At 49.7% G+C, this 26,394-nt stretch overlaps 1 protein-coding gene across 11 annotated transcripts in view; it reads right to left on the minus strand.

Moving 5' to 3' along the window:
* The window catches only part of ODF2 (outer dense fiber of sperm tails 2), a 35,495-nt gene extending 11,262 nt beyond the window's left edge, over nucleotides 1-24,233 (minus strand). Inside the window, exons 1-14 of one of the 11 annotated variants that reach the window (XM_036329476.1) lie at nucleotides 24,048-24,177; nucleotides 22,831-23,067; nucleotides 21,145-21,235; nucleotides 20,146-20,262; nucleotides 19,736-19,861; nucleotides 13,592-13,762; nucleotides 12,618-12,778; nucleotides 11,916-12,045; nucleotides 11,230-11,361; nucleotides 5,486-5,557; nucleotides 2,929-3,000; nucleotides 2,694-2,810; nucleotides 1,858-2,043; nucleotides 1,254-1,363 (exon numbers count right to left, since the gene is read on the minus strand). In XM_036329476.1, the coding sequence (XP_036185369.1) occupies nucleotides 1,254-1,363; nucleotides 1,858-2,043; nucleotides 2,694-2,810; nucleotides 2,929-3,000; nucleotides 5,486-5,557; nucleotides 11,230-11,361; nucleotides 11,916-12,045; nucleotides 12,618-12,778; nucleotides 13,592-13,762; nucleotides 19,736-19,861; nucleotides 20,146-20,262; nucleotides 21,145-21,235; nucleotides 22,831-22,862 (1,517 nt within the window). In that variant the 5' untranslated portion in view covers nucleotides 22,863-23,067; nucleotides 24,048-24,177. Of the gene's footprint in view, nucleotides 1-1,253; nucleotides 1,364-1,857; nucleotides 2,044-2,693; nucleotides 2,811-2,928; nucleotides 3,001-5,485; nucleotides 5,558-11,229; nucleotides 11,362-11,915; nucleotides 12,046-12,617; nucleotides 12,779-13,591; nucleotides 13,763-19,735; nucleotides 19,862-20,145; nucleotides 20,300-21,144; nucleotides 21,236-22,830; nucleotides 23,068-24,029 lie in introns of all 11 variants that reach the window. The other 10 variants (XM_036329474.1, XM_036329473.1, XM_036329483.1 and 7 more) reach the window with 10 other exon arrangements.
* Nucleotides 24,234-26,394: the final 2,161 nt, after the last annotated feature.

Consider the following 26,394-nt stretch of genomic DNA (forward strand, 5'->3'; position numbering starts at 1 on the left):
AATTGATTTTTTACAGAGAGGAAGGGAGAGGGATAGAGAGTTAGAAACAACGATGAGAGAGAAACATCGATCTGCTGCCTCCTGCACACCCCCTACTGGGGATGTGCCCGCAACCAAGGTACATGCCCTTGACCAGAATTGAACCTGGGACCTTTCAGTCCACAGGCCGACGCTCTATCCACTGAGCCAAACCGGTTACGGCACATCCTTCTATCATAATGATCTGTTTCCTCCCATTAGAGGGAGAACTTTCTGAGGGTAGCAGTTGGCATAGGGCCTGGCACATAGCAGGTTCTTAAGAAATGTTTGCTAACTTGAGTTGAATACAACAAAAGACACTTCCTCAGGGAAGACTTTCCTGACCTGGAGACTCAGTCCCCTGTGACCTGTTCTCAGCCTAGATCAAGGGTGAGCAAACTTTTTGACTCGAGGGCCACAATGGGTTCTTAAACTGGACCGGAGGGCCGGAACAAAAGCATGGATGGAGTGTTTGTGTGAACTAATATAAATTCAAAGTAAACATCATTACATAAAAGGGTACGGTCTTTTTTTTTTTTAGTTTTATTCATTTCAAACAGGCCGGATCCGGCCCGAGGGCCGTAGTTTGCCCACGGCTGGCCTAGATAGTCCAGGTCTCTGGAGCCCCATCGCCTCCATCTGAGTGGAACCTCCATGAGAGCAGAGAATGCATCTGTTGTTTCTACTGCTGTAACCCTAAAGGCCAGCACATAGCCTGGATATAGGAGATGCTCAATATTTTTAACTGAGTGAACACATGAATACAGCTGAGACTGAGAATGATTGAATAATCATTGGAGAGTACACAGTGAGGCCATAATGCTGACATACTGACTGGCTGGCAAAATAGCAGAGACGCAGGGATTACCGGCCATCCCATCCCCAAGAACAGGAATGAGGTGACCAGTGGGCCCGTGCCCACTTCCTGTGGTGTGCAGATCAGGACCCACCCCAGGGGCTGCAGTCAGGCCCAAGCCTCTGTCAGCAGAGAAGCCTGGCCCCAGGACTGCTTGGGGGGCAGGACCGCGGGTACTGGGGCTGGAACCAGGACCTGGGGTCCAACCAGAAAGCCCACCTCAGGGCTGCCCACATCACGGTCCAATGCAACCCTTGACCGGAGGAGGCCAAATGTCAGCCCTGTGAGTGATGTGACCGCCTCGGGTCGCCAGGCTCCTCCCACCCACACACCCACCTCCCTCAGTCGGCCTGCGCTCCCTCTCCCAACACAGACGTACTCATTCAGGACAATAATTTCCAGCTCAAGGTCCCCCTTGTCTTTCACAACTTGGTTGTAGCGGGTCCTCCATGACTCCAGAGTGGATAAAGCTTCAGCAACATAAAGATCCTGGAACACGGGACAGCAGGGCCCATCAGCCTGGTGTGAGTGCTCAGGCCGAGGGAACTGGGGGCTGGGTCACCCTGGCCGACCCCGAACCCTCCCTCCTGCAATCCCTCTCTAGAGAGCACCGAGAGTGACGGGAGGCCAGCTGTTGCTTTTAGATTTCCAACAATCACATGCACCTGTTTGCTAATCCTTCCTTAGTCATCATTCCTACCCACAACATCCAAGTGGCTAAACTGTCCAGTCATCCTTCCAACCTCTTTATTACCCTTTTACCCAGTTAATCCTCCCTCTACCTCCCTCTCCACCCAGCTATCCATCCTATCAGCTCATTCACCCACTCAGTGCCATTTTCCCTCCATTCACCCACCCAGCCTCCTCTATCCAGCTTTTCCTCCTCCATCCACCCAAACCACCTGCATTCAGCCACCACCCAGTACCCACCTGTCTAACCACCCCCGCCATCTCCGGCAGCCCTCCACAGCGAAGGCCTGTACCTTGTCAGCAAGTTGCACGTGCAGCTGCTCGGCATACTCCTCGCTCTTCTCAGCTCGTTCCTTCTGGGCTCGGATGGCCTTCTTTAAAGACTCTTTGTCTCGATCTCCCTTTTGCTTCAATTCCTTCAACTGCTCCATGATGGCCTCCACTTCCGCCTTGTGCTGGTTCCCACTGCGTTCCAGGTTCTGGGGGGGAGGGCCAGGGAGCAGATTGAAAGGAGAGGGACGAGGTGAGCAAGAGTCAAAGGGAGAGAGGGAGAAAAGGGGACCAGTGAAAAGAGGGAATGGGGGAGAGGGAGTAAGAATGAGTCACAAACTGCAGGGGGTTAGGGCTCCCCTAACACAGCCCGGAGACGAGGGCCCGTCGCAGGCTCGCCACAGCACCTCCCTGGGTCACTGAGCCCTCAGGTCTTAGGTTAGAATGCCTCTGGAGTCTTTCCTTGAACTCCCAGCACAGCAGTCGGGGTTCTCCCTGACACTCAGCGGGTCTGTGACTTTAGCGAGTCCCCAGTTCACAGATGCAATCAGCACTGAGGCCATCCTTCCTCCCCATGGGCAGTTAGGAGAACTGAGGGCCTAAGGGATGAAGTGATCGGCATGGAGGCCTGAAAATCAACCCAGTCACTGCTGTGAAGGGCACTCAAGACCTCCAGGTCCATTGCTCTTGCTACTGTCCCAGAGTCTCCCTGAAGCACAAGTGCTTTGGTAGCAGCTGCCCCATAATCCTTTGGGGCAAAACCTTCCTGAGTGTGATAGGCTTGGCCAGGCAACCGCCCTTGGACTGCCAGGAACCTGCCCCCACTTCCCTCCCCACCCCTGGTGGGGCTAGCAGGTACCTTGATCTGCATACACAGGCGACTGTTCTCTGCCTCTTTGCTCCGAAGCTGTGCCTGCAAATGCCCACGCATGGACTCCATGGACTTGGAGAGTTCGGATGCTGTCTTTGCTTGAGCCTTTGGACAGATGGAGAAAGATAAAGCCAGAATTTGAATCCAGGTCTCCGATTCTAGGGCGCACTGTAGCCACTGAGCTCTACTAGCCAGTCGGAGGGAGCAGCTGTTGGGACGGTACCTTCTCACATTGTATTTCCTGGAGGAGCTCTTCCACCTCCTTGTCCTTGTCTTGCAGCAATAACAGCAGCCGCTGGAGAGAACACACACAGTCATGAGCTCCCTGGAAAGGGCAAGGAGGCCCAGTCCCGAGAGGAGACACACTCCATTGTGTGCCTGGCCACCAGGGCCCAAGGTCCCAAATATATTGGCCCATGTCAGAGACCCTGGTGGGAAGCACCTAACATCTGTATTAAATATTTAGGACAATAAACATGTATTTATTTTATAATTTAAAATTAAGTAACATTAATTGTGGAAAACACTAAAAAACACACAAAAATGCTAAAGAACCCCGATACTCCCCACCCAGAGAACACTGTTAACAGACATTAAATAAGTTATATGCGCCCGAGCCAGTTTGGTTCAGTGGATAGGGCATCAGCCTGCGGACTAAAGCAGCAGTCGCCAACCGGTGGTTCGTGGACCACTGATGGTCCCTGAGGTCCGAAAGTTTGGAGACGGCTGGACTATAGGGTTCCAGGTTCAATTCCGGCCAAGGGCATATGCCCGGGTTGCAGGCTCGATCTCCCCCAGTAGGGGGGCGTGCAGGAGGCAGCCAACCAATGATTCTCTCTCATCATTGATGTTTCTCTCTCTCTCTCTCTCTCTCTCTCAAAGGAGAAGAAGAAAAAGAAGAGGAAGAGGAGGAGGAGGAAGAGGAAGAAAAAGTTATATGGTCCTGTATTTCGTCACCAAAAAACAAAACAATAACAAAAAAGAAGTTATATGCTTTGCCCTGGCTGGTGTAAGTCAGTGGTAGAGCATTACCCCACATACTGAAAGATCCCAGGTTCGATTCCCCGTCAAGGGCGCATACCTGGGTTGCAGGTTCAATCCCTGGCTCCCAGTGGGGTGCATGCGGGAGGTAACCAATCGATGCGTCTCTCTTACATCAATGTTTCTCTCCCCACCCCCACCTTTCTCCCTTCTACACTCTCTAAAAATCAGTGGAATAAATATCGTCAGATGAGGATTAACAACAACAAGAAAGCCATATGCTTCTTCTGTTCAGTAAATTACACGCCCACATTTGCCATAATGTAATTAAATCTTCCACAGCTTCTGAAACAGCAGCTTAATGTTTCAAGTTACTAATGTATCACAATTTGACCAGGTTTCTCAGGCTGGGAATGCAGGTTTAGGCCTCAACATCACTGCTGAACTCAGAGATGCTCATGAGGCATTGAGGGCCTTGGGAAGCATGTTGGGCACTAACATATCAAAGGCTCCAAAAGGTCCTCGAGTTAAGAAACCTGCTGCACGTACCTTTTGTTTAGGCCAGTTGGCAGTTTCTCAAATAAACTTGGTTATGAGTCACTCCCCACTTTGTTTTGTAAATAAAAGTTATTTCAGTAATTCCACAGAGAATAATTTCACTGTCACTAGTAAAATTCACCCATTTAACATCCTGAGGAACTGAGGGTTCCATGGAGTGAATTCTGGAACACGCTGCTGAGGGAGGCATTCCTAGAATTGGAATTGTTGAGTCAAAAGGTCTATACCTGCCCAGCCAGAGAGGCTCAGTGGTCGAGCGTCTACCTATGAACCAGGGGGTCACGGTTCAATTCCCGGTCAGGGCACATGCCCAGTTTGTGGGCTCCATCCCCAGTAGTGGGCGTGCAGGAGGCAGCTGATCAATGTTTTTCTGTCATCCACGTTTCTATTTCTCCCTTTTCCCTCTCCCTGCCCCTCTCTCTAAAAATCAATAAAGACATGTTTGGAAAAAAAAAAAGGTCTATACCTTTTGATGGCTTTTTTCCCCAGTGAAACAAAGGCAGGGCTTAGGGTGGAAGGAGCAGAAGCCTAGGCAGTGGTCTGCTCTGGCTCCCTAGAAATGTTACAGGAGAGACGCGAGCCAAGGTGGGACTGCTAGAGCTCCCTGAAGATCTAGGACAGAGCAGCAAAATGAGAGAGACGACGCGGTGCGGCTCTGGCCCTCTGGGGAAGAAGTGGGCCACGCTGGGAGTGTGGAGTCACTGAGAAGGCAAAGTCACAGTGAAAGAAGTGAGCTACGGTGGGGCTGCTGGTAGCTCCTGAAGGCAGAGAAAAGGGGTCTCGGAGGCAGGTTCAGGTGGGAAACGCAGGATGAGCTGCTGCTGCTCGTTGCTCCCTTGGTTCCTCCTTTGGTGGCTCTTAGAGTTTTAGGAGAGAAAAGTAAGATGCACACCGGAGAGGGAAGAAAGGCGTGGGTGTGATCCAGACAGAGCCCATCCCCTTTGATGGCTTTTAATCCATAATACAAATACGAAAATTTAGGTGACAGATGGTCATGATTTGTAATTCCATCATCACCACCAGCTCTCAGGTTGGTGTCCAGCTTGGTGGCTCAAACTCTCAACTGATCAACTAGATAAGCCCAGTGGAGCAGACAGGACAGGGGACATCAGCCCATTATACAGATCATGAAACTAAGACCCAGAGGAAGCTCAGAGTGGGGCTGCAGTCTTCCTGCCTCCATTCAGCACTGGCAGCTTTGTCGAGGCGCCCACTAGAGCAGGCAGGGGCGCTTGACGTACCGCTTTCTCAGAGTCTGCCTCTGCCAGCCGTTTCAGAAGTGTTCCTTGTTGCTCCATCAGCCTTCCGGAATCCTTCCAAGGAAGGCAAAGGGAAAGCAGAGTCATTAAGCAATAAACCCAGATGGCTACATTCTATTGGTTCTCTTTTCCAAAATTACACTTCTAGTTATTAAGGTAATAAATTATATTCTCACTATGAAATATTAGTGAGCAGATAAAGCTCGTCCTCCTCACCCCCGTTCTGTTATTAGTTTGACGAGTGTCTCGCCCATCCTTCCTCTATGCATTTATTTAAGGACAGAGATATATTATCTTTTGGGGAATAGAAAGAGATTTATGTGTAATTTTTTTAAAAATTTTCATATACATTTTACTAATTTTCTTTCATCTCTGACACTTCCATTATGAAGGGCAAACAGCAACATTAAAATACTAGAGGCTCAGTGCACAAAATTCGTGCACAGGGGAGGCGGGGAGGGTCTATCCCTCAGCCCAGCCTGCACCCTCTCCAATCTGGGACCCCTCAAGGAATGTCCGACTGCCCAGTGTGGGATCGGGCCTAAATAGGCAGTCAGACATCCCTCTCACAATTCAGGACTGCAGGCTTCCAACCACTCGCCTGCCTGCCTGCCTGCCTGCCTGCCCCTAACCGCTTCCACCTGTCAGCCTGATCAGCCCCCAAACCAGGGGTGGGCAAACTTTTTGACTCGAGGGCCACAATGGGTTCTTAAACTGGACCGGAGGGCCAGAACAAAAGCATGGATGGAGTGTTTGTGTGAACTAATATAAATTCAAAGTAAACATCATTACATAAAAGGGTACGGACTTTTTTTTTTTTTTGGTTTTATTCATTTCAAGCAGGCCGGATCCGGCCCGCGGACCGTAGTTTGCCCACGGCTGCCCTAAACACTCCCCTGCCGGCCTGATTGACACCTAACTGCTCCCCTGCTGGCCCAATTGCCCCCAACTGCCCTCCCCTGCAGGCCTGGTCCCCCCCAACTGCCGTCCCCTGCAGGCCTGGTCCCCCCCAACTGCCCTCTCCTGCAGGTCTGATCTTCCCCAACTGCCCCCCGCTGCTGGCCATCTTGTGTCCACATGGGGGCAGCCATCTTTTTTTTTTTTTTTAGATTTTTTTTTAATTAAATCTTTATTGTTCAGATTATTACAGTTGTTCCTCTTTTTTCCCCCCATAGCTCTCCTTCACCCAGTTCCCACCCCACCCTCTACCCTTACCCTTCCCACTGTCCTTATCCATAGGTGTACGATTTTTGTCCAGTCTCTTCCTGCACCACCAACACCCCTTTCTCCCAAAGAACTGTCAGTCCACTCCCTTTCTATGTCCCTGGTTCTATTATATTCACCAGTCTACTCTGTTCATCAGATTTTTTATTCACTTGATTTTTAGATTCACTTGTTGATAGATATGTATTTGCTGTTCATAATATTTATCTTTACCTTTTTCTTCTTCCTCTTCTTAAAAAATACCTTTCAGCATTTCATATAATCCTGGTTTGGTGGTGATGAACTCCTTTAGCTTTTTCTTATCTGTGAAGCTCTTTATCTGACCTTCAATTCTGAATGATAGCTTTGCTGGATAAAGTAATCTTGGTTGTACGTTCTTGCTATTCATCACTTTGAATATTTCTTGCCACTCCCTTCTGGCCTGCATAGTTTCTGTTGAGAAATCAGCTGACAGTCATATGGGTACTCCCTTGTAGGTAACTGACTGTTTTTCTGTTGCTGCTTTTAAGATTCTCTTTGTCTTTTGCCCTTGGCATTTTAATTATGATGTGTCTTGGTGTGGTCCTCTTTGGATTCCTTTTGTTTGGGGTTCTCTGCGCTTCCTGGACTTGTAAGTCTATTTCTTTCACCAGGTAGGGGAAGTTTTCTGTCATTATTTCTTCAAATAGGTTTTCAATATCTTGCTCTCTTCTTCTGGCACCCCTATAATTCGGATGTTGGTGCGCTGTCCCAGAGGCTCCTTACACTATCTTCATATTTTTGGATTCTTTTTTTTTTTTTTAAATATATTTTATTGATTTTCTACAGAGGGGAAGAGAGAGGGATAGAGAGCCAGAAACATTGATCAGCTGCCTCCTGCACACCTCCCACCGGGGACGCGCCCGCAACCAAGGCACATGCCCCCGGCCGGAACCGAACCTGGGACCCCCCAGTCCACAGGCCAACGCTCCATCCACTGAGCCAAACCAGCCAGGGCTCTTTTTTCATTTTACTTTTCCGGTTGGGTGTTTTTGCTTCTTCGTATTTCAAATCTTTGACTTGACTCTTGGGATTCTTTAGTCTGCTGTTGGGAGTCTGTATAATATTCTTTATTTTAGTCAGTGTATGCTTAATTTTTAGTTGGTCTTTTATCACAACCTTGAGGGTCTCACTAGATTTCTTGAGGGTCTCATTAAGTTTATCTGCAGTTTCTAGAAAATTCTTGAAAAACCTTAAAAGTGTGGTTTTGAACTCTATATCCAGTAGTTTCCTTTCCTCCATTTCTGTCATTTGTGTCCTGTTTCTTTGTCTCCGCATTTTTTATGCTTCCCTGTGTCGATAGAGTGTCTTTGTGTGCTAGGTGTCCTATAGGGCCCAGTGGCTCAGCCTCCCCAATTACCTGAGGTGGACACTCTTGGTGCACCCCCTTGTGGGCTTTGTGCACAGTCTTGTTGTAGTTAAGCCTTGATTGTTGTAGGTATCACTGGGAAGAATTGACCTCCAGGCCAATTGGCTGTGAGAATCAGCTGTGTCTACTGTGGGAGAACTTCTGTGCTGAAGACACCCTTATGGGGCAAGACTTGCTTCAGTGGGGCTTTGGTGCTCACTGAGTCTGCCCCCTGAGTGTTTCCCTTATGGATCTGAGGAGTTGTAATCTGGATGGTCCCACTCTGACCACTGGGTACACTGGCTCTTGGATCTAAGGAGGTGCTAATTCAGCCTCTGCCTGAGGCTACCCAGCAGGAGCTACGAAGAGATCTGCAGATTCCCCTTCCTTGTTTGGGGTTTGGAGGTGCCCAGATGAGGCCCAGCTGTGAAGCAATGTAAGCTGCTGTGGGGCTTTGGGCCTTTTCTTGGAAGTTCTGAGTCTGTCTGGCCCAGCTGCAGTTTGTTAGGTAATTTTCAGATTGCAAAGGCCAGGGCATTCATATGCAAAAGCCTCTGCCGCAGCTTGGGTGGGGCGGGGTCTCAGGGAATCAACAGGGCGGAGCAAACAGCTATGGCTGATCCTCAGTCCTGCCCTAAGGGGCCGCGCGTCTCAGTGTCCCAGTAATCATTGCAAGCACCTCTGAGAGAAAGCCGCCGTCAAGTTCTGAGTTCTGCCTGCTGCCAGACAGTCCAGTTTCTCCCTGTATGAGTCTGGGTCCCCAGAGACTCACCGGGAACTGGAGTTCAGGGGAGTCGGGGGCTTGTGACTCCCTCCCGATTCGATAAGACATCCGCGTCCTCAGTTGTCAGCCCTTGCCGCGTGCGCCTCCGTACCTCTGCACTTTACTTCCGCACCTCCTCTGAGTCTCAGTGTGCTTTTCTCTTTCCTTCTAGTTGTAGAATTTCCACTCAGCCAGCCTTCCTGTAGTTCTGGATGATGTCCATTTTGTCTTTTAGTTGTATTTTTGAAGTTGTTGTGGGAGGCAGCAATTTCCGGTGTTTACCTATGCCACCATCTTGGTTTCTCCCGAGCAGCCATCTTTGACCACATGGGGTGGTCATCTTGTGTGTTGGTGTGATGGTCAATTTGCATATTGCTCTTTTATTAGATAGGAGGATTTCCTCTAATTCCCTTTTAATGTGCACAAATTTCATGCACCAGGCCACTAGTTTAGCCATAATTTCAATTCCCTATACGTTAAGGTTGTAGGTTCTATCCCAGGACAGGGTAAATGCAATCATCAACCAATGAATGCATAAATAAGTGGGACAAATTGATGTTTCTCTCTCTCCTTTCCTGCCCCTCCCTCTTTCTCAAAATCAATTTAAAAAAATTTTCTTTTGCCGTGGCTGGTTTCTCAGTGGTTAGAGCATCAGCCTGTGCACTGAAGGGTCACAGGTTTGAACCCAGGCCCCAATCAGGGTGCCTACGGAAGCTAATCAATCAATGTGTCTCTCACACATCGATGTTTCTCTCTCCCTACCTTTACCTCCCCTTCCACTCTAATTCATGTGTAATTTTACCAAAATGTTATTATACTGCTTTTGTGCTACACCTGGATTTTTTAAAATAGTTTTATTAAGATATAAATTCAGATACCATACAAATCACCCATTTAAAATGTACAATTCAGTGGTTTTTGGTACATTTCATTATTAATTTTTTTTTACGCGGTAAAATACTTAAAACATAAACTGTGCCATTTTAACTACTGATATAAAATTCTGTGGCATACAGAACATTTGGAGGCAGTCCTCACCATGACCTGTTAAGCAGCCAGCCTCCATTCCCCTCCCCGGCCACCTCTCCTCTGCTTTCTGTCTCTAACGTGCCACTGCATTATTTTTAAACTCTCCCCATAACCTCTGGGTAATAAGGTTGGTCCCAGGTTTTGCAACTAAAATAGACACCACTGGGCATGTACCAAGAGGAGGCTTTCTGCTGGGCATTTTAGCTGCCACAAATCAGAGAGGTAAAAACCACCCATCTGAGAACACTGAGCTAGAAATAAAAGTTATTACAATTTTAAGGAAATAACTTCTCTGTAACTAGTACAATTCATAGAAATATAGTCTAGAAACTCTCAAGCCCACTGGGATAGTGTACACTGATGCTCAAATAACACCACCTGTGATAGCAAAGATCTGAAAGTAGGTCTCCACCAACAGAAGAATGGACACACAAATTGTGGTATTGTCATAAGATAGGACATAGCAGTGAAAATTAATTACCTTAAGCCACAAGGAAAAAAAAGGATCAATCTCATAAAAATATTGAGTGGAAAAAAAGCAAGCTCAATAGAACATATGTGGAATAATACCATTTATGTAAAGTTTGAAAACATGCTCAACAATACCAAATGTTGCTTAAAGATATATACGTAAATGATAAAACTATCAGATTTGAGATAAAGGTCCCTGAAGGAAGGGAGATGAGGGGTTATTGCCAAAGAAGACACAAGAGAGATTTAACCATGTGGACAAGGTTTTGTTTGGAATGCTGAACAACACATATTATTACTCATTTTAAACATTAATTTTAAAAAGTAAAAACAAGAAAAGTTGACAATACCGGGACAAAAAGACACTCAACTAAGAAAAGTGTCATCATTTCAACAGCACAGGGACTTTGATATCTTTGGTAACCCTTTGCTTTGAACCAAGCAGGAAGATGGATGTTTATAGTTGTCAGTCTTTTCAGAATCATTTTCTAACATAAAACATATTTCACTGACCATCTTTTAAGAAGATGAAGTGATACCACACAATCTGTGTCCGCCGGCAGTTCGTCTTTCTTCTACTCCCCCAAACTCAGGTCTAATACTCTCCCTGTATTGCTGCACGAGCTCTGGAACGGGCTGAACTCCTCCCCGACTCCCCACTGCCCTTCTCTTGACTCCCAAGGTCCTTTCTGTGCAGCCCAGTCCAGCTTCCACGTCCACCAGGGGCCAACACTCAATGTGAATGATTTTGTCAAATCTTTCAACAGCCCTCTCAGGTCAGTCACCAAGAGTATTATTTGTTCACAGAAGATGAGACAGGCTCAGAGAGGGTGGGCATGTGGTGCTAGGGGTGGATGTGAGCCGGGAGCTCACCTCTTTGCCGTGCTGATCCTTCAGTAGGTCTCGGAGGGTACGGTTGGTTTCCTCAAATGTGCTCAGCTTCTGCAGGAGAAGTTCCTTCTGCCTCGTAAGGGTGTTGATGTCCGTACAGGTCATTTGTTTTTCCTGGAAGACAGCAAGAAGCCTTACATGGTGCAGGGAGAGAAGGGAGGAGCTGGCAGAGGCAGGCCACACCAGGACTTAAGAGGTACTGGCTGGTGCCCGGAAGCCCAGCAAAGACCTGGGCTGTGTACAGGGTCAGGATGGCAAGGACAGGATTCCTGGAGGTCTTGGACCTGGAAGGATGGGCAGGATCTGAGCCTGCCGACAGCGATAGCGGGGAAACTCGGTGTGGGTGAGTGCAGTCAAGGCAAGCTTCTTAGAGGAAGCAGACACCACCTGGTGGCTGATACTGTACTTGCAGGAATCAGATGGTGGGGTGATCCCAAGAGACCCATGACGAGGTCTCCTCAGAGGCCCTGGCCATCAGAGGTCATCCTTAAGGGTCTGGCCCTGGACCTGAGGGTGGGGGATGGGAACTGAGGAGTTCAGTGTGCCCTTCCCCCGCCTGGAGATGTCATAAAGTCAGCCTGATGACTGCGTAAAGCCCCCACCCTCGCTTGTGACTGCCCCCTCTTGGGGCCCAGTCGCAGGGCTAGGTGGCTCTGCCTACCACCCACCGTCTTCAGCTTCCCGATGGTATCCTTCAGGGCCATGACTTGCTTGGCTGCGGCAGCCCCATCCATTTCCGCCTCCACCAGCTTGGACATGAGGCACTCCTTCTCCTGCTGGAGGTGTTTCTTCTGAAGCCTGGGGCCAGAAAGGAGGACTCTGAGCCTCTCAAGCCCCAGCCCCCGGAGCTCTGAGGCTCGCCTCACAATGCCCTGTGAGCCTCATCTCCTAGTCAAGGAACGGTGGGGGAGGGGGAAGGGGTAGCCCTCTGGTCCAAGTGGCCTAGAAAGACACCTGGGCACCAAAGCAGGGCTTCCGCATCAGGTCACATGTGCCACCTACTTGTCCTGCCCCTGGTCACTGCTCTGGCCTCGTAACCATCTTCAGATCAGCTTTGGAGCCCTCCCATCCACTCTCCACACTGGAGTCAAATCTGCTTACACCATTTCCTGCTTTGAAAACCCTTCCACGGCTCCCTATTGCCCTCAATGCAAACTCCTCCAAGTGGCTGCTAAGAGCCAGCCCCTGACGAACTCCATGGCACCCCTTGCCCTCGGCCCACCCACCTTCCTCACTCTGGCCTGCTTTCCCTGTCTCAGTCACAGATGTTCCCCAGCATCCACCTGCCTAACTCCTCGCCTCCCCTTCAATGTCCCTTTTCCCAAAGGGTCCCTCTTCCTGAGGAGGCTGGAGTCCAGGGCGGGCCTTACATGGTGAAGTCCTTCTCCTCCTTGATGCGCTCGATGTTGTGCCTCAGCACTGTGTTCTCATGCTCGGTCTCAGCCAGCTCGTGGGCCACCTCCTCCAGCTCCTCCTTCCGCTCCTCCAGGAACCTCTTAGCCATCTGACGCTCACCCTTCTGCATCTTGACCTGTCCATGGGCAGCACATGGGGCCACTGAGGGGCGGCCCCTCCTTCCTGCCACATGTGAGGCCCACCTAGTGACAGCTACATAGGTACTCAGTGCATCTGGTGAAATCTTAGCTCGTTGTCACAAAGACTCAGGGAAGACACTATTCCTCTCATTCCCTCATTACTGAGGAGACCGAGTACAGTCAGCCCGAGTGGCCTGCTGGGTGGGGAAAGAGCCAGGCTATAAGCCGTGGTTCCGCGGAGGGAGGTGTGACAGTGACAGAGGCCCCTGTGCTGTGGCTACGGCGGAGGGAGGACTGTTGCCAGGCCACCCGCCCAGGTCCTCCCGGAGGGCCCAGGGCCCCGAGTGTGGGGGGCCGGGGGGGTTAGAGGCACAGGCCACAGTAGCAGTGCAGGCCTGGGTTTCACACCAGCAACGCCAACTTCCTAGCTGGGGGCCGTGGTCTTCCAGGTTGTTTCCGTTCCCACTGCCGCATTCCACCCAGACACCGTCCAGCAGCTGAGGACAATCTCCCTGCACTTCATTTCCCAAACAGGGACACGGCTACTCCAGGTTCCTCGGTGGCATCAGAGGCCGCCATCCACACAGAGCAGCAGGCCGGTCAGGGCGGCCGGGCTAAGGGGGCTAAGTGTTCGATGGAGAGGGACCCCAGGTCCCCGATTTGAATGCCAGGGGCACCCGAAGTTCTGGGCAGAGCTGCGTGGGTGGCCTGCAGAGAGGCAGCCGGAAGGAAGTGCCCACCAGGGACACACCTCAAAAGTCCCACACCACCTCAGGGTTCTAGCTGTCCCAGCCTCCCACACCCCTCACCTCAGATTTGAGACAACCGACTGCGTTCATTAGACTGTCAATCTTCTTATCATAATGGTTCATTTTACAGTGACCCGAGTCGTCATCCTCTGTAGAGAGGTCGCTTAATCGCATTACTGAGACCAGCTTCTCTGAGGACGGCGGCGTAATCTCCAGGCAGTGAGGTGGGTTCTGACGTGGAGGAGGGAGAGCACAGGAACTCATGAGGCAAATCCACAGCCATCAGCTCCACCACACCTGGTTGTCCACAGGCAGGAAGAACCAAAATGCTAACGGGCCAGCCACAGGGGCCCCAGGAGCCAAAATCTGCCACACCTACTTGATGGAATGCCACCTATCCCTGTATAAATGTTTTTGAATATTTTTTAACACAGAGATAGTATTTAAAATAAAGAATATAAAGTGCCACCGAAACCGGTTTGGCTCAGTGGATGGAGCGTCGGCCTGCGGACTAAGGGGTCCCGGGTTCGATTCCGGTCGGGGGCATGTGCCGGGGTTGCGGGCATATCCCCAGTGGGAGATGTGCAGGAGGCAGCTGATCGATGTTTCTCTCTCATCGATGTTTCTAACTCTCTGTCTCTCTCCCTTCCTCTCTGTAAAAAATCAATAAAATATATTTTTTAAAAAAAAGAATATAAAGTGCCAAAAACAGTAATTTCTAAAGTTGGCAAATGTTTGGGGCAAGAAATGTTTTCATATACCTAGAGTAGAAGTGAAGTATGTCAAAAGTTTTTTAAATGAATATGAATGCCTAATAGTAGATAGTTGTAAAGGTAACAAATCTTTTATAAAAGACATTTTAAGTAAGGGAATTTGAATATTCACCAGATATATGATATGAAGACATAAAGTTTTTAGGAGTAATAATTGTTATTTTGGTTACATAGAAAAAATGTTACTAGAAATACATACGGAATAATTAATATGGTATGCTTTTTGGAAAATACTTAAATACATCAGCATAAAATATTTTAAATGCATATGCCCCTCAGAAGAGTTTATGCAAAGCTGTATAATGCTTTGCTATTAAGACTTCAAAAAAGAATATTGTAATCTGGGGGTCCAGGATTTGCATGGGTTTTTGATAAATTGAACTTGACTCATTCTACAAATTTATTCTGATGCATTAAGTAGCTGCTGTTTCTCATTATTTATGTAGTTCTTTGCTCCTCTTTTTTTAAAATATATTTTTATTTAAAAATTCAGAGAGGAAGGGAGAGGGAGAGATAGAAACATCAATGATGAGAATCATTGATCGGCTGCCTCCTGCACACCCCCAACTGGGGATGGAGCCCACAACCCAGGCATGTGCCCTTGACCGGAATTGAACCTGGGACTCTTCAGTCCGCAGGCCGACGCTCTATCCACTGAGCCAAATTGGCTAGGGCTCTTTGCTCCTCTTAAACCACTGTTGGCTGACCTTCTGTGCCAATTTCCAGGAAAAGAGGATGGCTATCAGGAGTAAAAGGTGGTATACAATAAGAGTGTAACTGTTATATTAAACAAATAGGACTCATTGAGTACAATTTAAAAAACGTATGTGCCGCCCTGACTGGTTTGGCTCAGTGAATAGAGCGCCGGCCTGCGGACTCAAGGGTCCCAGGTTCGATTCCGGTCAAGGGCATGTACCTTGGTAACGGCACATCCCCAGTAGGGGGCGTGCAGGAGGCAGCTGATCGATGTTTCTCTCTCATCTATGTTTCTAACTCTCTATCCCTCTCCCTTCCTCTCTGTAAAAAATCAATAAAATATATTTTTTAAAAAATGTATGTGCCTTTGGTTCCAGCAATTCTATTTCTAGGGATTTATCAAGAAAATGAATCAGTATTTAAATTCAAGGCAAGGATACAGATAAATATATGACAATATAGTATTGTTTAAATACATAACAGTACAAACATACAAATAATAGAATATTGCCTTAAAAAATTAACATGCGCCGAAACCAGTTTGGCTCAGTGGATAGAGTGTCGGCCTGCGGACTGAAAGGTCCCAGGTTCGATTCCGGTGAAGGGCATGTACCTTGGTTGTGGGCTTGATCCCCAGTAGGAGGTGTGCAGGAGGCAGCTGATCGATGTTTCTAACTCTCTCTCTCTCCCTTCCTCTCTGTAAAATAATCAATAAAATATATTAAAAAAAAGAAAAATTAACATGCGCCCTGGCCGGCGTGGCTCATTTGGTTGAACGTTGCCCCATGTACCAAAAGGTCACTGATTCAATTCCTGGTCAGGGCACATACCCAAGTTGCAGGTTTGGTCCCCAATTGCTAGAGGCAGCCAATAAATGTTTTTCTCTTTCTCCCATCCTCTCTATCTCAAATCAATAAAAACACAAAAATTAAAAATAAAAACCACTAAAATAATAACAACATGTAATGGAAACATAGTTAAAGTATATTTTTAAAAAAGGATGTTGTGCCCGGCAGGTGTGGCTCAAGGGAGTGAGCGTCACCCCTATACACCAAGAGGTTGCTGGTTTGATTCCTGGTCAGGGCACAGGCCCGGGTTTGGACTCCATCCCCAGCAGGGGGTGTGCAGAGGGCAGCCGATAGATGTTTCTCTCTCTCTCTCCCCCTCTCCCTTCTTCTCTCTCTCTAAAATAAATATAAACATATTGTTTTAAAAAGGATGTTGTACAATAATTAAAATATAATCCCATTGTTACAAAAATTAAAAATGAGTCAGTTCATAAGACAAGATCAGGAAGTTGCAAGTGACATAGGTCATTTTAGGGTGGTGGGATCATAGGTGATTTTTAGTTTCCTCCTTAATTTGGGTTTTCTAATTTATCAACAATGACTATGCATTGCTTTTATAAGAAAAAATAATTTTTAATATTTAAAAGAAAATCGGAAAATATACAGATAGCATCATTACAATTGAAGTAAAAAAAACAAAACAACAACTCTACACCCGGACTGGGTAGTCGGTTGGAGTGTCGTCCCATACACCAAGGGGTTTCCGGTCAGGGCACATACCTGGATGGTGGGGTCGATCCCCGGTTGGGGTGCATACGAGAGGCAACAAATCAATGTTTCTTTCACATCGATGTTTCTCCCTCTCTCCCTTCCTTTCTCTCTAAAATCAATTTAAAAAAACCACATACTTGCATGGGTATGGTAAAAGCACTAAAATATTAGTTTTGGGACAGTGATTCCCCTTGGGGAGGAAGTAACAGGAAAGGGCCAGAGGGGAGATTCTGGGGAAGCTGGCTGATCTGTGCATGGTAGTATAACCACTACCTCAATCTCGGTAATGGTTGCATGGTATTCCATTGTATGGATGTATCATAATTTAAGCAAGACCCTCCTGACTGACATTTAGGTTGCTTCTGATTTTTCTCTATTACCACTTAATATTTTAAAGCTTAATAGGAGCCAGATTAGAGAAGAATTACAGGCAACTTCCTATTTTTCTGTATTTTCAGTTTTCCATAACAGAAATCGATCCCTTCATTTAATAATAGAGAAAAAAGCCAGACCTTCGTTTTCCCAAAGCTAACCTTATATATCAGGAAGGGTTTTTAAAAAACTAGAATCCCTACATGCACACAGCAGCTCTGGGTCCATGTTCCGCTCCACCACAAACTTCCACCTCCTAGAGTCTTTTCTCTCTTGTCCAGAACAGAAAAGGCCAGGCGGGGGCCTCCCAGGCACACAAAGGCCCCTGGGAAGTGGAAAAGGGCTAGCCAAGTAGCACGAAAGACAACTACTGCTTGAGAGATGACAAGTCACCTCTCTGGGCCCCTCCATTTCTGGATTCTGGGGCCCAGGACTGAAACAGACAGCGAGCTTTCCGGAGGAGATCATAGTTCTAGCAACTCATGTCAAAAGGACGTCAATTTCCATAGTGGCATATCTTTGTTGTAGACTCTGAAAACTACCATTGCTTTGCAAAGCATTTTAGATAATAAAATATAGTATGCTTATGAAGAAATTCAAGCATGCCATTAAAAATAAACCATCAAAGCCTCCCATACTCCCAGGATAAGTGAGCACTGCTTAACACTTCTGTATACCCTCCCAGAAAATGCTATGTGCATACAAATATATCCACACAGGGACACACAGACTCCCCTTTCTGGACAAACTGGGCCGCACTCTCTATGCTATGTGGCTCTGTGACACATTATCATGTATAACTACTACCTCAATCCTGGTAATGGTTACATGGTATCCCATTGTATGGACGTATCATAATTTAAGCAATATCCTCCTGACTGACATTTAGGTTGCTTCTGATTGTTCTCTATTACAAACAATGCTGTAGCAAAAACAGCATTTGTACACAGTCCCTGTATTCTTCTGTGACTTTTTTTTAAAATGTGGTTGGCATGGATAAGTGCATATCTTATTCTTTTTTTATTTATTGTTAATCCTCACCCGGGGGTATTTTTCCATTGATTTTTAGGGAGAGTGGGAAAGAGAGGGAAAGACAGAGAGAAACATTGATGTGAGAGAAACACATCAATTGGTTGCCTCCTGCATGAGCCCTGACCAGGACCTGGGCCGGGGAGGAGCCTGCAACCAAGGTACATGCCCTTGACCAGAATCAAACCCAGGACCCTTTAGTTTGCAAGCCGATGCTCTATCCACTGAGCCAAACCGGCTAGGGCTCTTCTGTGACTTTTAAAAGATAAATTCCTATGCCCTAGCTGGTTTGGTTCAGTGGGCAGAGCGCCGGCCTGTGGATTGAAGGGTCCCGGGTTTGATTCTGGTCAAGGGCACATGCCAGGGTTGCGGGCTCCATCCCCAGTGGGGGGCATGCAGGAGGCAGCCGATCAATGATTCTCTCTCATCATTTTTGTTTCTATATCTCTCCCCCTCTCCCTTCCTCTCTGAAATTAATAAAAATATATGAAATAAAGATAAATTCCTAAATGTAAAACTAGAAGCAATGTTTAAATAGATGCTGCCAAGCTATCTCCAAAAGAGCTGAATCGGTTTCATGATCCTCTCAAAACTGTCAGAACACTTTTCACTTATTCCCTAGAACCCCCCACACTCCAATAAGCTCTTAGGGACAAACAGGTAAATCAGGGAGTCAAAACCATAAGTATGATTAGAAACTTTAGAATAATTACTTTTATTTATTGTTAATTATAGAAGGAATAAGCTTTCAGAAAACTGAATCTTCCAAAATAGATCAGGTATCATCATCTTAAAGTAGCCTGGAGGTTTTTATTTGTCCTAATAATGAGATCTCTGTCTAAAACATGACCAAAAGGCCTTGTCTTATCATTTGAGTATTTTCACTGCAGTTGACAAGAATGGGCACATCTGTATGCTGCAGGTGTAACCCAGCACCCCGCAGTCTGGCATAAGTCTCAATAAACATACGCAGCATGAACTACTGCAGAGACGGATGGACAGGCATGTTGGGGTGTGACTAAAAAATGACAACAGTTCTCTTGTTATCTTGACAACTAAGTCTGAAGGCACTTATGCATCAGTTCATTCCAAAAGTGGCTTTGATGACACTGTGGAATCTGTGCCTGGTCTTAACAATGACTACCTCAAAAGAGGTGATGCTTTTCTGGGTATGTACATTCTGGTGTATATGTATATAAACGTATATTCAGTTATGCTCCAAAACTATCAGTCACGTGGGAAAAGACATGTGGCTCCTCACATATAAATCAGAAAGTACAGCCCCTAGAACAGGGGTCCTCAAACTATGGCCCGCGGGCCACATGCAGCCCACCGAAAACATTTGTTTTTTTACTTCAAAATAAGATATGTGCAGTGTGCATAGAAATTTGTTCATAGTTTTTTTTTAAACTATAGTCCGGCCCTCCAACGGTCTGAGGGACAGTGAACTAGCCCCCTGTTTAAAAAGTTTGAGGACCCCTGCCCTAGAATGAGACCCCCTTGAGTACTCACTCCAGCTCTGCTACCTTCTCTGTGAGCCCTCACCGGTCCGGGCCTTCATTTCCTCATCTGTACATGAGCAGAGCAGGACCCACCACATCTCACTGTTGTGAGGACTCAAGACTCACTTTCAGGGTTCAGCAAGGCTCTCAGTAAACGGGACCTACTGCATGTCTCTAACAGCTACAGCTGACCCTGAATCATACCGAGTTTGAGGCCTGCTAGATAGACCCTGCCTAGTCCCAGGAGAAAAGCCTGAACAAGCGTGAGCCTACCTCCCACTTGCATCCCACATGCCGGGCAGATGATTTTCCGGGGGGCATCCAAGGTACCTTGGTTTTCACTCGGACACTCCGCCGCACATTCACGGTGTCCCCTTTCATTCCGCGCTTATGAGATTTCTGTGGAGAAGGACAAACCCGAGGTCACTTTCTCACACAGCCGGCTGTGGTGTCACTCTGATGGATGGCATCCATCTCCAACTCTGCCAGGGAGCCTCTTCTGACGACGGCTGCCGCCGCCACTTCCAGATGACAGTCCTGCCTACCTTCTAACCAGGCGACTGACCTCTGAAAGCAAGTGCGTTCGTCTGTCAAACCTTTGGAGTTAGGAGCGCGAGGAGGCTGAGCGGAGCCGTGTCACCCTGCTCCATAGCCTTCACCTCGCCCCACTGGCATGCTCCTACCTGGCTGCTGGTCGCTGCTGGTTTCGGGAGTTTTTTTATGTGGACGTGGACAGGGGTGTTCTCATCCACATGAACATGTAAGGGGGGAGTTGAAGAGCGGTCCTTCATAGTTCGCTTCTGGCAGGCCGAGGGAGACAACACAAAAAAGGTTGATCTGTGGATGAGTAAACTGGGCATAAAACACAGAACTCGCAGCCTCTGAGGGCCGCTGAAAGCCTCGCCACCAAGCGAGCAGGACAGCCACTAACTACTGGCATGCAGGCAGGGACCAAGGCGCAGTGCCGTTCAGCAGGCTCCTGCAGATTCCAGCGGAAGGCCACCAGACACACCCAGGTCCAACTGAGAGGAGGGTCTGCAAGACCCGCAGGTTCTACAAAAGAGCCCAAACCCAGGCCCCAGGTGCTCCGAGCTGGATCTCCGTCCCAGCCTGCTGGAATGCAGAGCTCTGCCTTGGACTCAGGGCAGCACAGCTGGGAAGCAGACGAATCCTTCTACGTCATGATCTCTACTGGGCATGCGTGTTAGCACAGCAAACACACAAAATGATTACGGGGCACAATAAACCAGGCAGCAGGCAGGTACGAGACGGTGAAAAGAGAGAGCTGGAGGAAATGCCAAGGTGAGAAGGTTGTATTGATTCTAAAAAAGTATAAACAAGGCAAAACCCCAGCTACATGCCCCTCACTCACCATCCGCTCCTATCCCCTCCCCAATCTTATTTTCTTCTTCTTCTTCTTCTTCTTCATTATTATTATTATTATTTAAATCTGTTCCAAAGACTTCTGGAATTTGTCCAGGTGTAAAACAACCTCCTCAACCCGGCAGCCCTACCACAAGCAAAACAACCCCCAAGCGATCAGCAGAATATGCATGCAGGCCCCTAGCAAAGTGCCCGGCTACCGCGGTGCCAGCCGGTAAGGCAGCTCCTGGAAAAGATGTGCAGAAGCGCTCCTGGCAGGGCTGCAGACTGGAGGGCCGCTCCGTGTGCGCATCACCTACCGTCACGGTCACACTGGGTGCGCCACAAGCTGTCCTCAAGACCTTTTTCTGCGTGAGACTTGTTACTCCGTTCTTCCCACACGATGGAAACCTGCACCCAGGTATAAGAACCAGGTTATTACCAGAAAATTAGGGTTCTTCTATTGCTTAGATCTCCCAAAATTATACACTACATATGGCGGGTAACAAGTTGGCAGCTAGGAGAGCTGGTCTGGAATCACTTGGCTCCCTTGACATGAGCACCAAACGTGCATGGTGTGCCTGGCATTGGGATGGAAAGAGCAGGGGTGGCATTCGCAGGCTGGCCTTTTAACCTGCCATCGCATCACATGTATTGTGACCTTTTGCTGGGAAGCCCAGCTGTCATCCTGCCAGGTGACAAGGAACAGGCAGCACATGAGCAACAGCTGGGGTAAGGTGAAAGGGCCCAGGACAGTGCCTGGAGCAGAGGTGGCTCAGGGAAGGGCTGACATCAAAGACAGAGCAATAAGCTCAGGAACAAAGTCCCTGTGACTCAAATTCATAAAATTAACAGTCAAATATTCAACGGAATGAAAAATTACTAGTTCCCAAAATACCCCACTTGATACTTTTGAGCTCCTAAGCAGCAGTGTTATTTTTGTTTTGGGTTGTTGTTTTTAAATACCATGTGTAATTCATCCTGCTTACACACAAACAGCCCTACCGCCAGATTTGCAAATGTAGCAAGTATTTAATCCCCCCAATTTGGCAGTACTACATCCAAGAATTCCAGGATGGGAAGGGACGTGAAAAGTTCATTTGATCCATTCATTTGACAGCCTCCGACAGCCCCAAAATATGACTTTGCCCTCCCCACAAATACCTGGGAAAATAATGCAACATAAAATGCAATATAAAAAATCTTGAGCCCTGACCGGTGTGGCTCAGTGGATAGAGCGTCGGCCTGCGGACTGAAAGGTTCCAGGTTCGATTCCGGCCAAGGGCATGTACCTGGGTTGCAGGCACATCCCCAGTAGGAGGTGTGCAGGAGGCAGCTGATCGATGTTTCTCTCTCATCGATGTTTCTAACTCTCTATCCCTCTCTCTTCTTCTCTGTGAAAAATCAATAAAATATATATTTTTTAAAAAATCTTGAGCCTTTTAACATGCATTTTGCGGTAGTATATTATACCTTGATTAAAAATGTATGTACTAATCATTTAACCAAGAAATACCAAAATCTAATAGAGAGTTGTTTTTTTCCTTCCCCACTGAGAACATTTCTCTTTATTTGAAGCCAGTAGATTTGGGTCATCTCCCCGCCTGAGCAGCCTTCCCATCAAACCGCTCGGACTCCACGAGCACCTTGCTAGCGGCCACATCCACCTCCTGCATCACTGTCTGCATTTACACCTGGCCCTCTTTCAGAAAGGATGAGCCCTGCACTCCACTGAGACAATAGCGGCCCCATCCCGCTACCAGGAACTGGGACACCTGGGAAGAGAGGGAGGGAGCCGGGCAGAGCAGAGAATGTGTGCATGCATTTTTTTTCCCTCCTTCCCTTTAAAAAACTGATTTCCACATATTTTGGTCCAGACTTCCAACACACCGCACAGAGAAGCTGAAAAGAGAAGCCGCCTTCCTGCAAGCCTGGCCCGGGGAGGGGCGGGGCCCTGACCACCTTTCCCTGCCCTTGGGCGGAGGCGCCCCCCACGTTGGCAGTACCTGGGGGAGCCGCCTGAGGACGAGGCAGACATGACTAGGCATCAAAGCCGCAAAGGTGGGCAATGGGGTCAGCAGGCTCTGCTCAAGGGGACTCAGAGGGGCTTGTCAATGAGAATCTCAGGGGCCGGGCATCAAACGTCCTCTCTGAGGGGAGGAGGGTGGAAGCTTTGGGGGTGGCAGTTGGATGAACACTTGGGAGGCGCTCCTCTCTACTGTCCAAGTCGCACAGCAACTGTCCTGCCAAAGTGGGGGGGAGAGAGCAGAGGCTGAGCGACCTGCGGGGCGGCGGGCGGGCGCCGGGGAGTGCGGGGGGCGGAACCTCGGGGGAAAGGCCCACCGCGCCCAGGCCCCACCCAGGAGGGGGGCGAGGGCATCAGGAAGAAAACCTGAGGTGCTGGCGGGAGAGAACCGCTAGGCCCCAAGTGGGCCCGAAAGGGCCGCAACCAGCGCAGCGAGCTGGGGTGTGTGGGGAGGTCCGCGGCGGGGCCGGGGCAACAGTCTCCTAGGAGAAGGGGCGTTCCCGGCTGAATCGCCACCGGAGGGACCAATAGTCTTCGACGAGGGAAGAACGGGGCGGCGGGACGGGGCGCTCGGCCGCGAGTGGGTACCGCCGGCGCGGGAGGGGGAACCCCCTCGGTCGCAGCAGCGGCCGCGGGGATCGAGGGTCCGAGCGAGGGCCGGTTAGACGCCGGGCTGTGCAGGGAAGCGGAGCGGGACCCCGAGCGGGTGGGGGGCCGGGGGGACGGCGCTGCGGCCGAAGACCGGGCGATAACTGCCGTGCGCGGCCCCCGGGAGCGAAGGGCGAACCCGGCGACGCCCATCGGCGGGCCAGCGGGCGGGGGCCGGGCTCCGCCAGCGGAGGGGTGACCACCCACCAGCGGGCAGAAGGGGACCAGTTTCTGCCCATAGAGAGAAGGCGACGCCCTGCCGGGGCAGCAGAGGAGCGCGCCGAGCCCCGCCGGTCGCCAGGTGCGGAGGGCGGCCGGCCGGCCAGTTAGCGGGAGGAGAAGGCCCGCGCCGGGGGGCGGGGCGGGGCCGGGTTCCGACGGGAGCGGGCCCAGCGCGCCAGCCGGCTGCCGGCGGGGGCGACGCGGGGGCGGGGGGCGGCGGGACGAGGCCACCCCGGCCGGGACCATCGGGTCCGTGGGGACCGGCCCCGGCGGCGGCCGCGGGACGCCCCTGAGCGCCCTGGGTCCCACCTGCCGGCGGCCTCTCACCAGGAGCGACACGGCTGCGCCCAGAAACGCCTCCTTAAGAAGTCGTTGAAGTTGGAGGCCAGGGTCGTGCCATGGAGACGCCGCGGCGGATGTAGTCCAGCTGCAACGGCGGCTCCTCCCCGCTTCCGCCTCCTTTTCCGACACCCGGTCGGGAGCTCGCCCATTGGCCAGTTCAAACCCCCCGGTGGGCCTCTCGGGTTTCGCCATTTACGCCCGGACCCTGGCGTCACAGAGATGCCCCGCCCGTCTTAGGCACCGCCTACTTCCGGGCCACGCTGCCCGTCGCCATGGAGACGCGCGACGCCACCGGCGGGCCCTGCCCGGCCGGCCCCAGGATTCTGGCCTCGCCGTCTCCCTCCGCCGCCTTTTTGACCCTGCCGGCGGTCCTCCTCGGGTCCCCGAACTCAGAGGGGCGCCAGAACGCGAACCTGCTCCATTTGATACGTTAGTGGCCGGAGCGGCGCCCTGCTCCCGGGAGTCCAGCCCTGTCTCTACCCGGCTGTCCGTCCAGAGATGGAGCCGGCCCCTGCACACCGCCCACTCTCCCCCTCCACATCGCCTCTGTCTGTGTCCAGACAGGAGGGAGGGTCCGAGTCCCCCTTGCTCCTCACGGCTGTCCTGTACACTGAATGCCACTGTGTGTACAGACCTTCTGTGATGAGCTTTTCGCTGAGCCGCCATCTTCTCAACTATGTTTCACTGTCAGCCAATCCTGAGGGGCTGTCACGTGGCTCCCGGTTCCGCCCTGGATTCTGGGAGACTTTACCATCCTCAGGGCCAGCCTGGCATCCAGTTCCTTGACGTGCTCATCTCCAAGGCCTGCCCCGCACCTCAGCCAGGCACCTTCAGGGTCCCACAGCTTATCCACCCGAAATTTTAAATCCCAACTGTCCCCTCGCCAAACAGACCCGCTTTTCTGCCTTGCTCTCACCGTCATTTTTCAGCGTTAGGGAGCGTTCCAGTCCCTTTGACCGGTTCATTTTCTCCCTGGTGAATACATGGTGGGTCCCCAATCCCTGGACCCCAACCATCTGAGGCTCTGCAAAGATCAAACCCACAAACCACTGGCCAGCAATTGTTCTATATGTTCCCAAACCCTTGCCCTTCCCCACCGTGGCTTTTCCAAAGCTTTGCCTCTTCCCCATCTCATACTCCAGCTCTTCTTTTTCATGGAGAAAGATACAGCCATCAAGTGGGGTGCCCTCCACCTTCTCCCTCCCTCCCTCATCTTTGTCTTCCCCGTTCACTCTTAAGTCCCCCCTCTTCAGAGGAAGAGATGTCCTTGCTGCCCAAGATAAGCTTCCTGCTTCCGGGCCCAGGTCAAACACCTTTGCAAAATGTCTCTTGTTATCCCCAAGATAGACTTGTTTGTCAATGCTGCCACCTTCATTGAAGCAATAAGTCCCTACTATGTGCTAAACCCAATGTGAGGGGCACTAGGCCAACACAGCCCACCAGTCTGCTAGGGGCCCACAGCTGACCACTATAGTGGGACTAGATCAGCGGTTCTCAACCTGTGGGTCGCGACCCCTTTGGGGGTTGAACGACCCTTTCACAGGGGTCACCTAAGACCATCAGAAAACACATGTATAATTACATATTGTTTTGTGATGAATCACTCTGCTTTAATTATGTTCAATTTGTAACAATGAAATTGGGGGTCACCACAACATGAGGAACTGTATTAAAGGGTCGCGGCATTAGGAAGGTTGAGAACCACTGGACTAGATAATATGATTACAGTTTTTCCCTGCCCACCCACTGAAGGATTTTGCCTACGTGGTTTTTCCCCTCCCCACCATCTGAGAAGCATCCTTCCATGCCAATTCAGTTCTTTGGGGCTTTTGTCATGGAGAATCTGAGACAGGAAGGATTGAGAGAAACACACACACACACACACACACACACACACACACACACACATACACTAGAGCTGGGTAGGAAGGACGAGGAGAAGGGAAAGACCAGGAACAAGGAGGTGTTGGGATAGGGGTGCTGAAAAGAGGGCACAGGGACACCTGTAGTGTGTAAAGGATGTGGGATGGGGAAGAAAAGAGGAATTTTAAAAGTACAGGTGTGGTCTGGGTATCGGCCCTTTTGTGGAGTTTGAGAATTGTACGTACTTGAGTTATTCTGCTATTACTCTGGATTGCTAGACTGTATGTTCTGTATGCGAACCACTCTAAGTCTGGCCAGCAACGGCTCCTTTCTTTTTTTAAATATATTTTTATTGCTTTCAGAGAGATGAAGGGAGAGGGAGAGAGAGACAGAAACATCAATGATGAGAATCATTGATCTGCCTCCTGCACACCCCCTACTGGGGATTGAGCCCACAACTCAGGCATGT

Source organism: Myotis myotis, unplaced genomic scaffold (assembly GCF_014108235.1).
Source record: "Myotis myotis isolate mMyoMyo1 unplaced genomic scaffold, mMyoMyo1.p scaffold_m19_p_12, whole genome shotgun sequence".
Classification (NCBI taxonomy): domain Eukaryota; kingdom Metazoa; phylum Chordata; class Mammalia; order Chiroptera; family Vespertilionidae; genus Myotis; species Myotis myotis.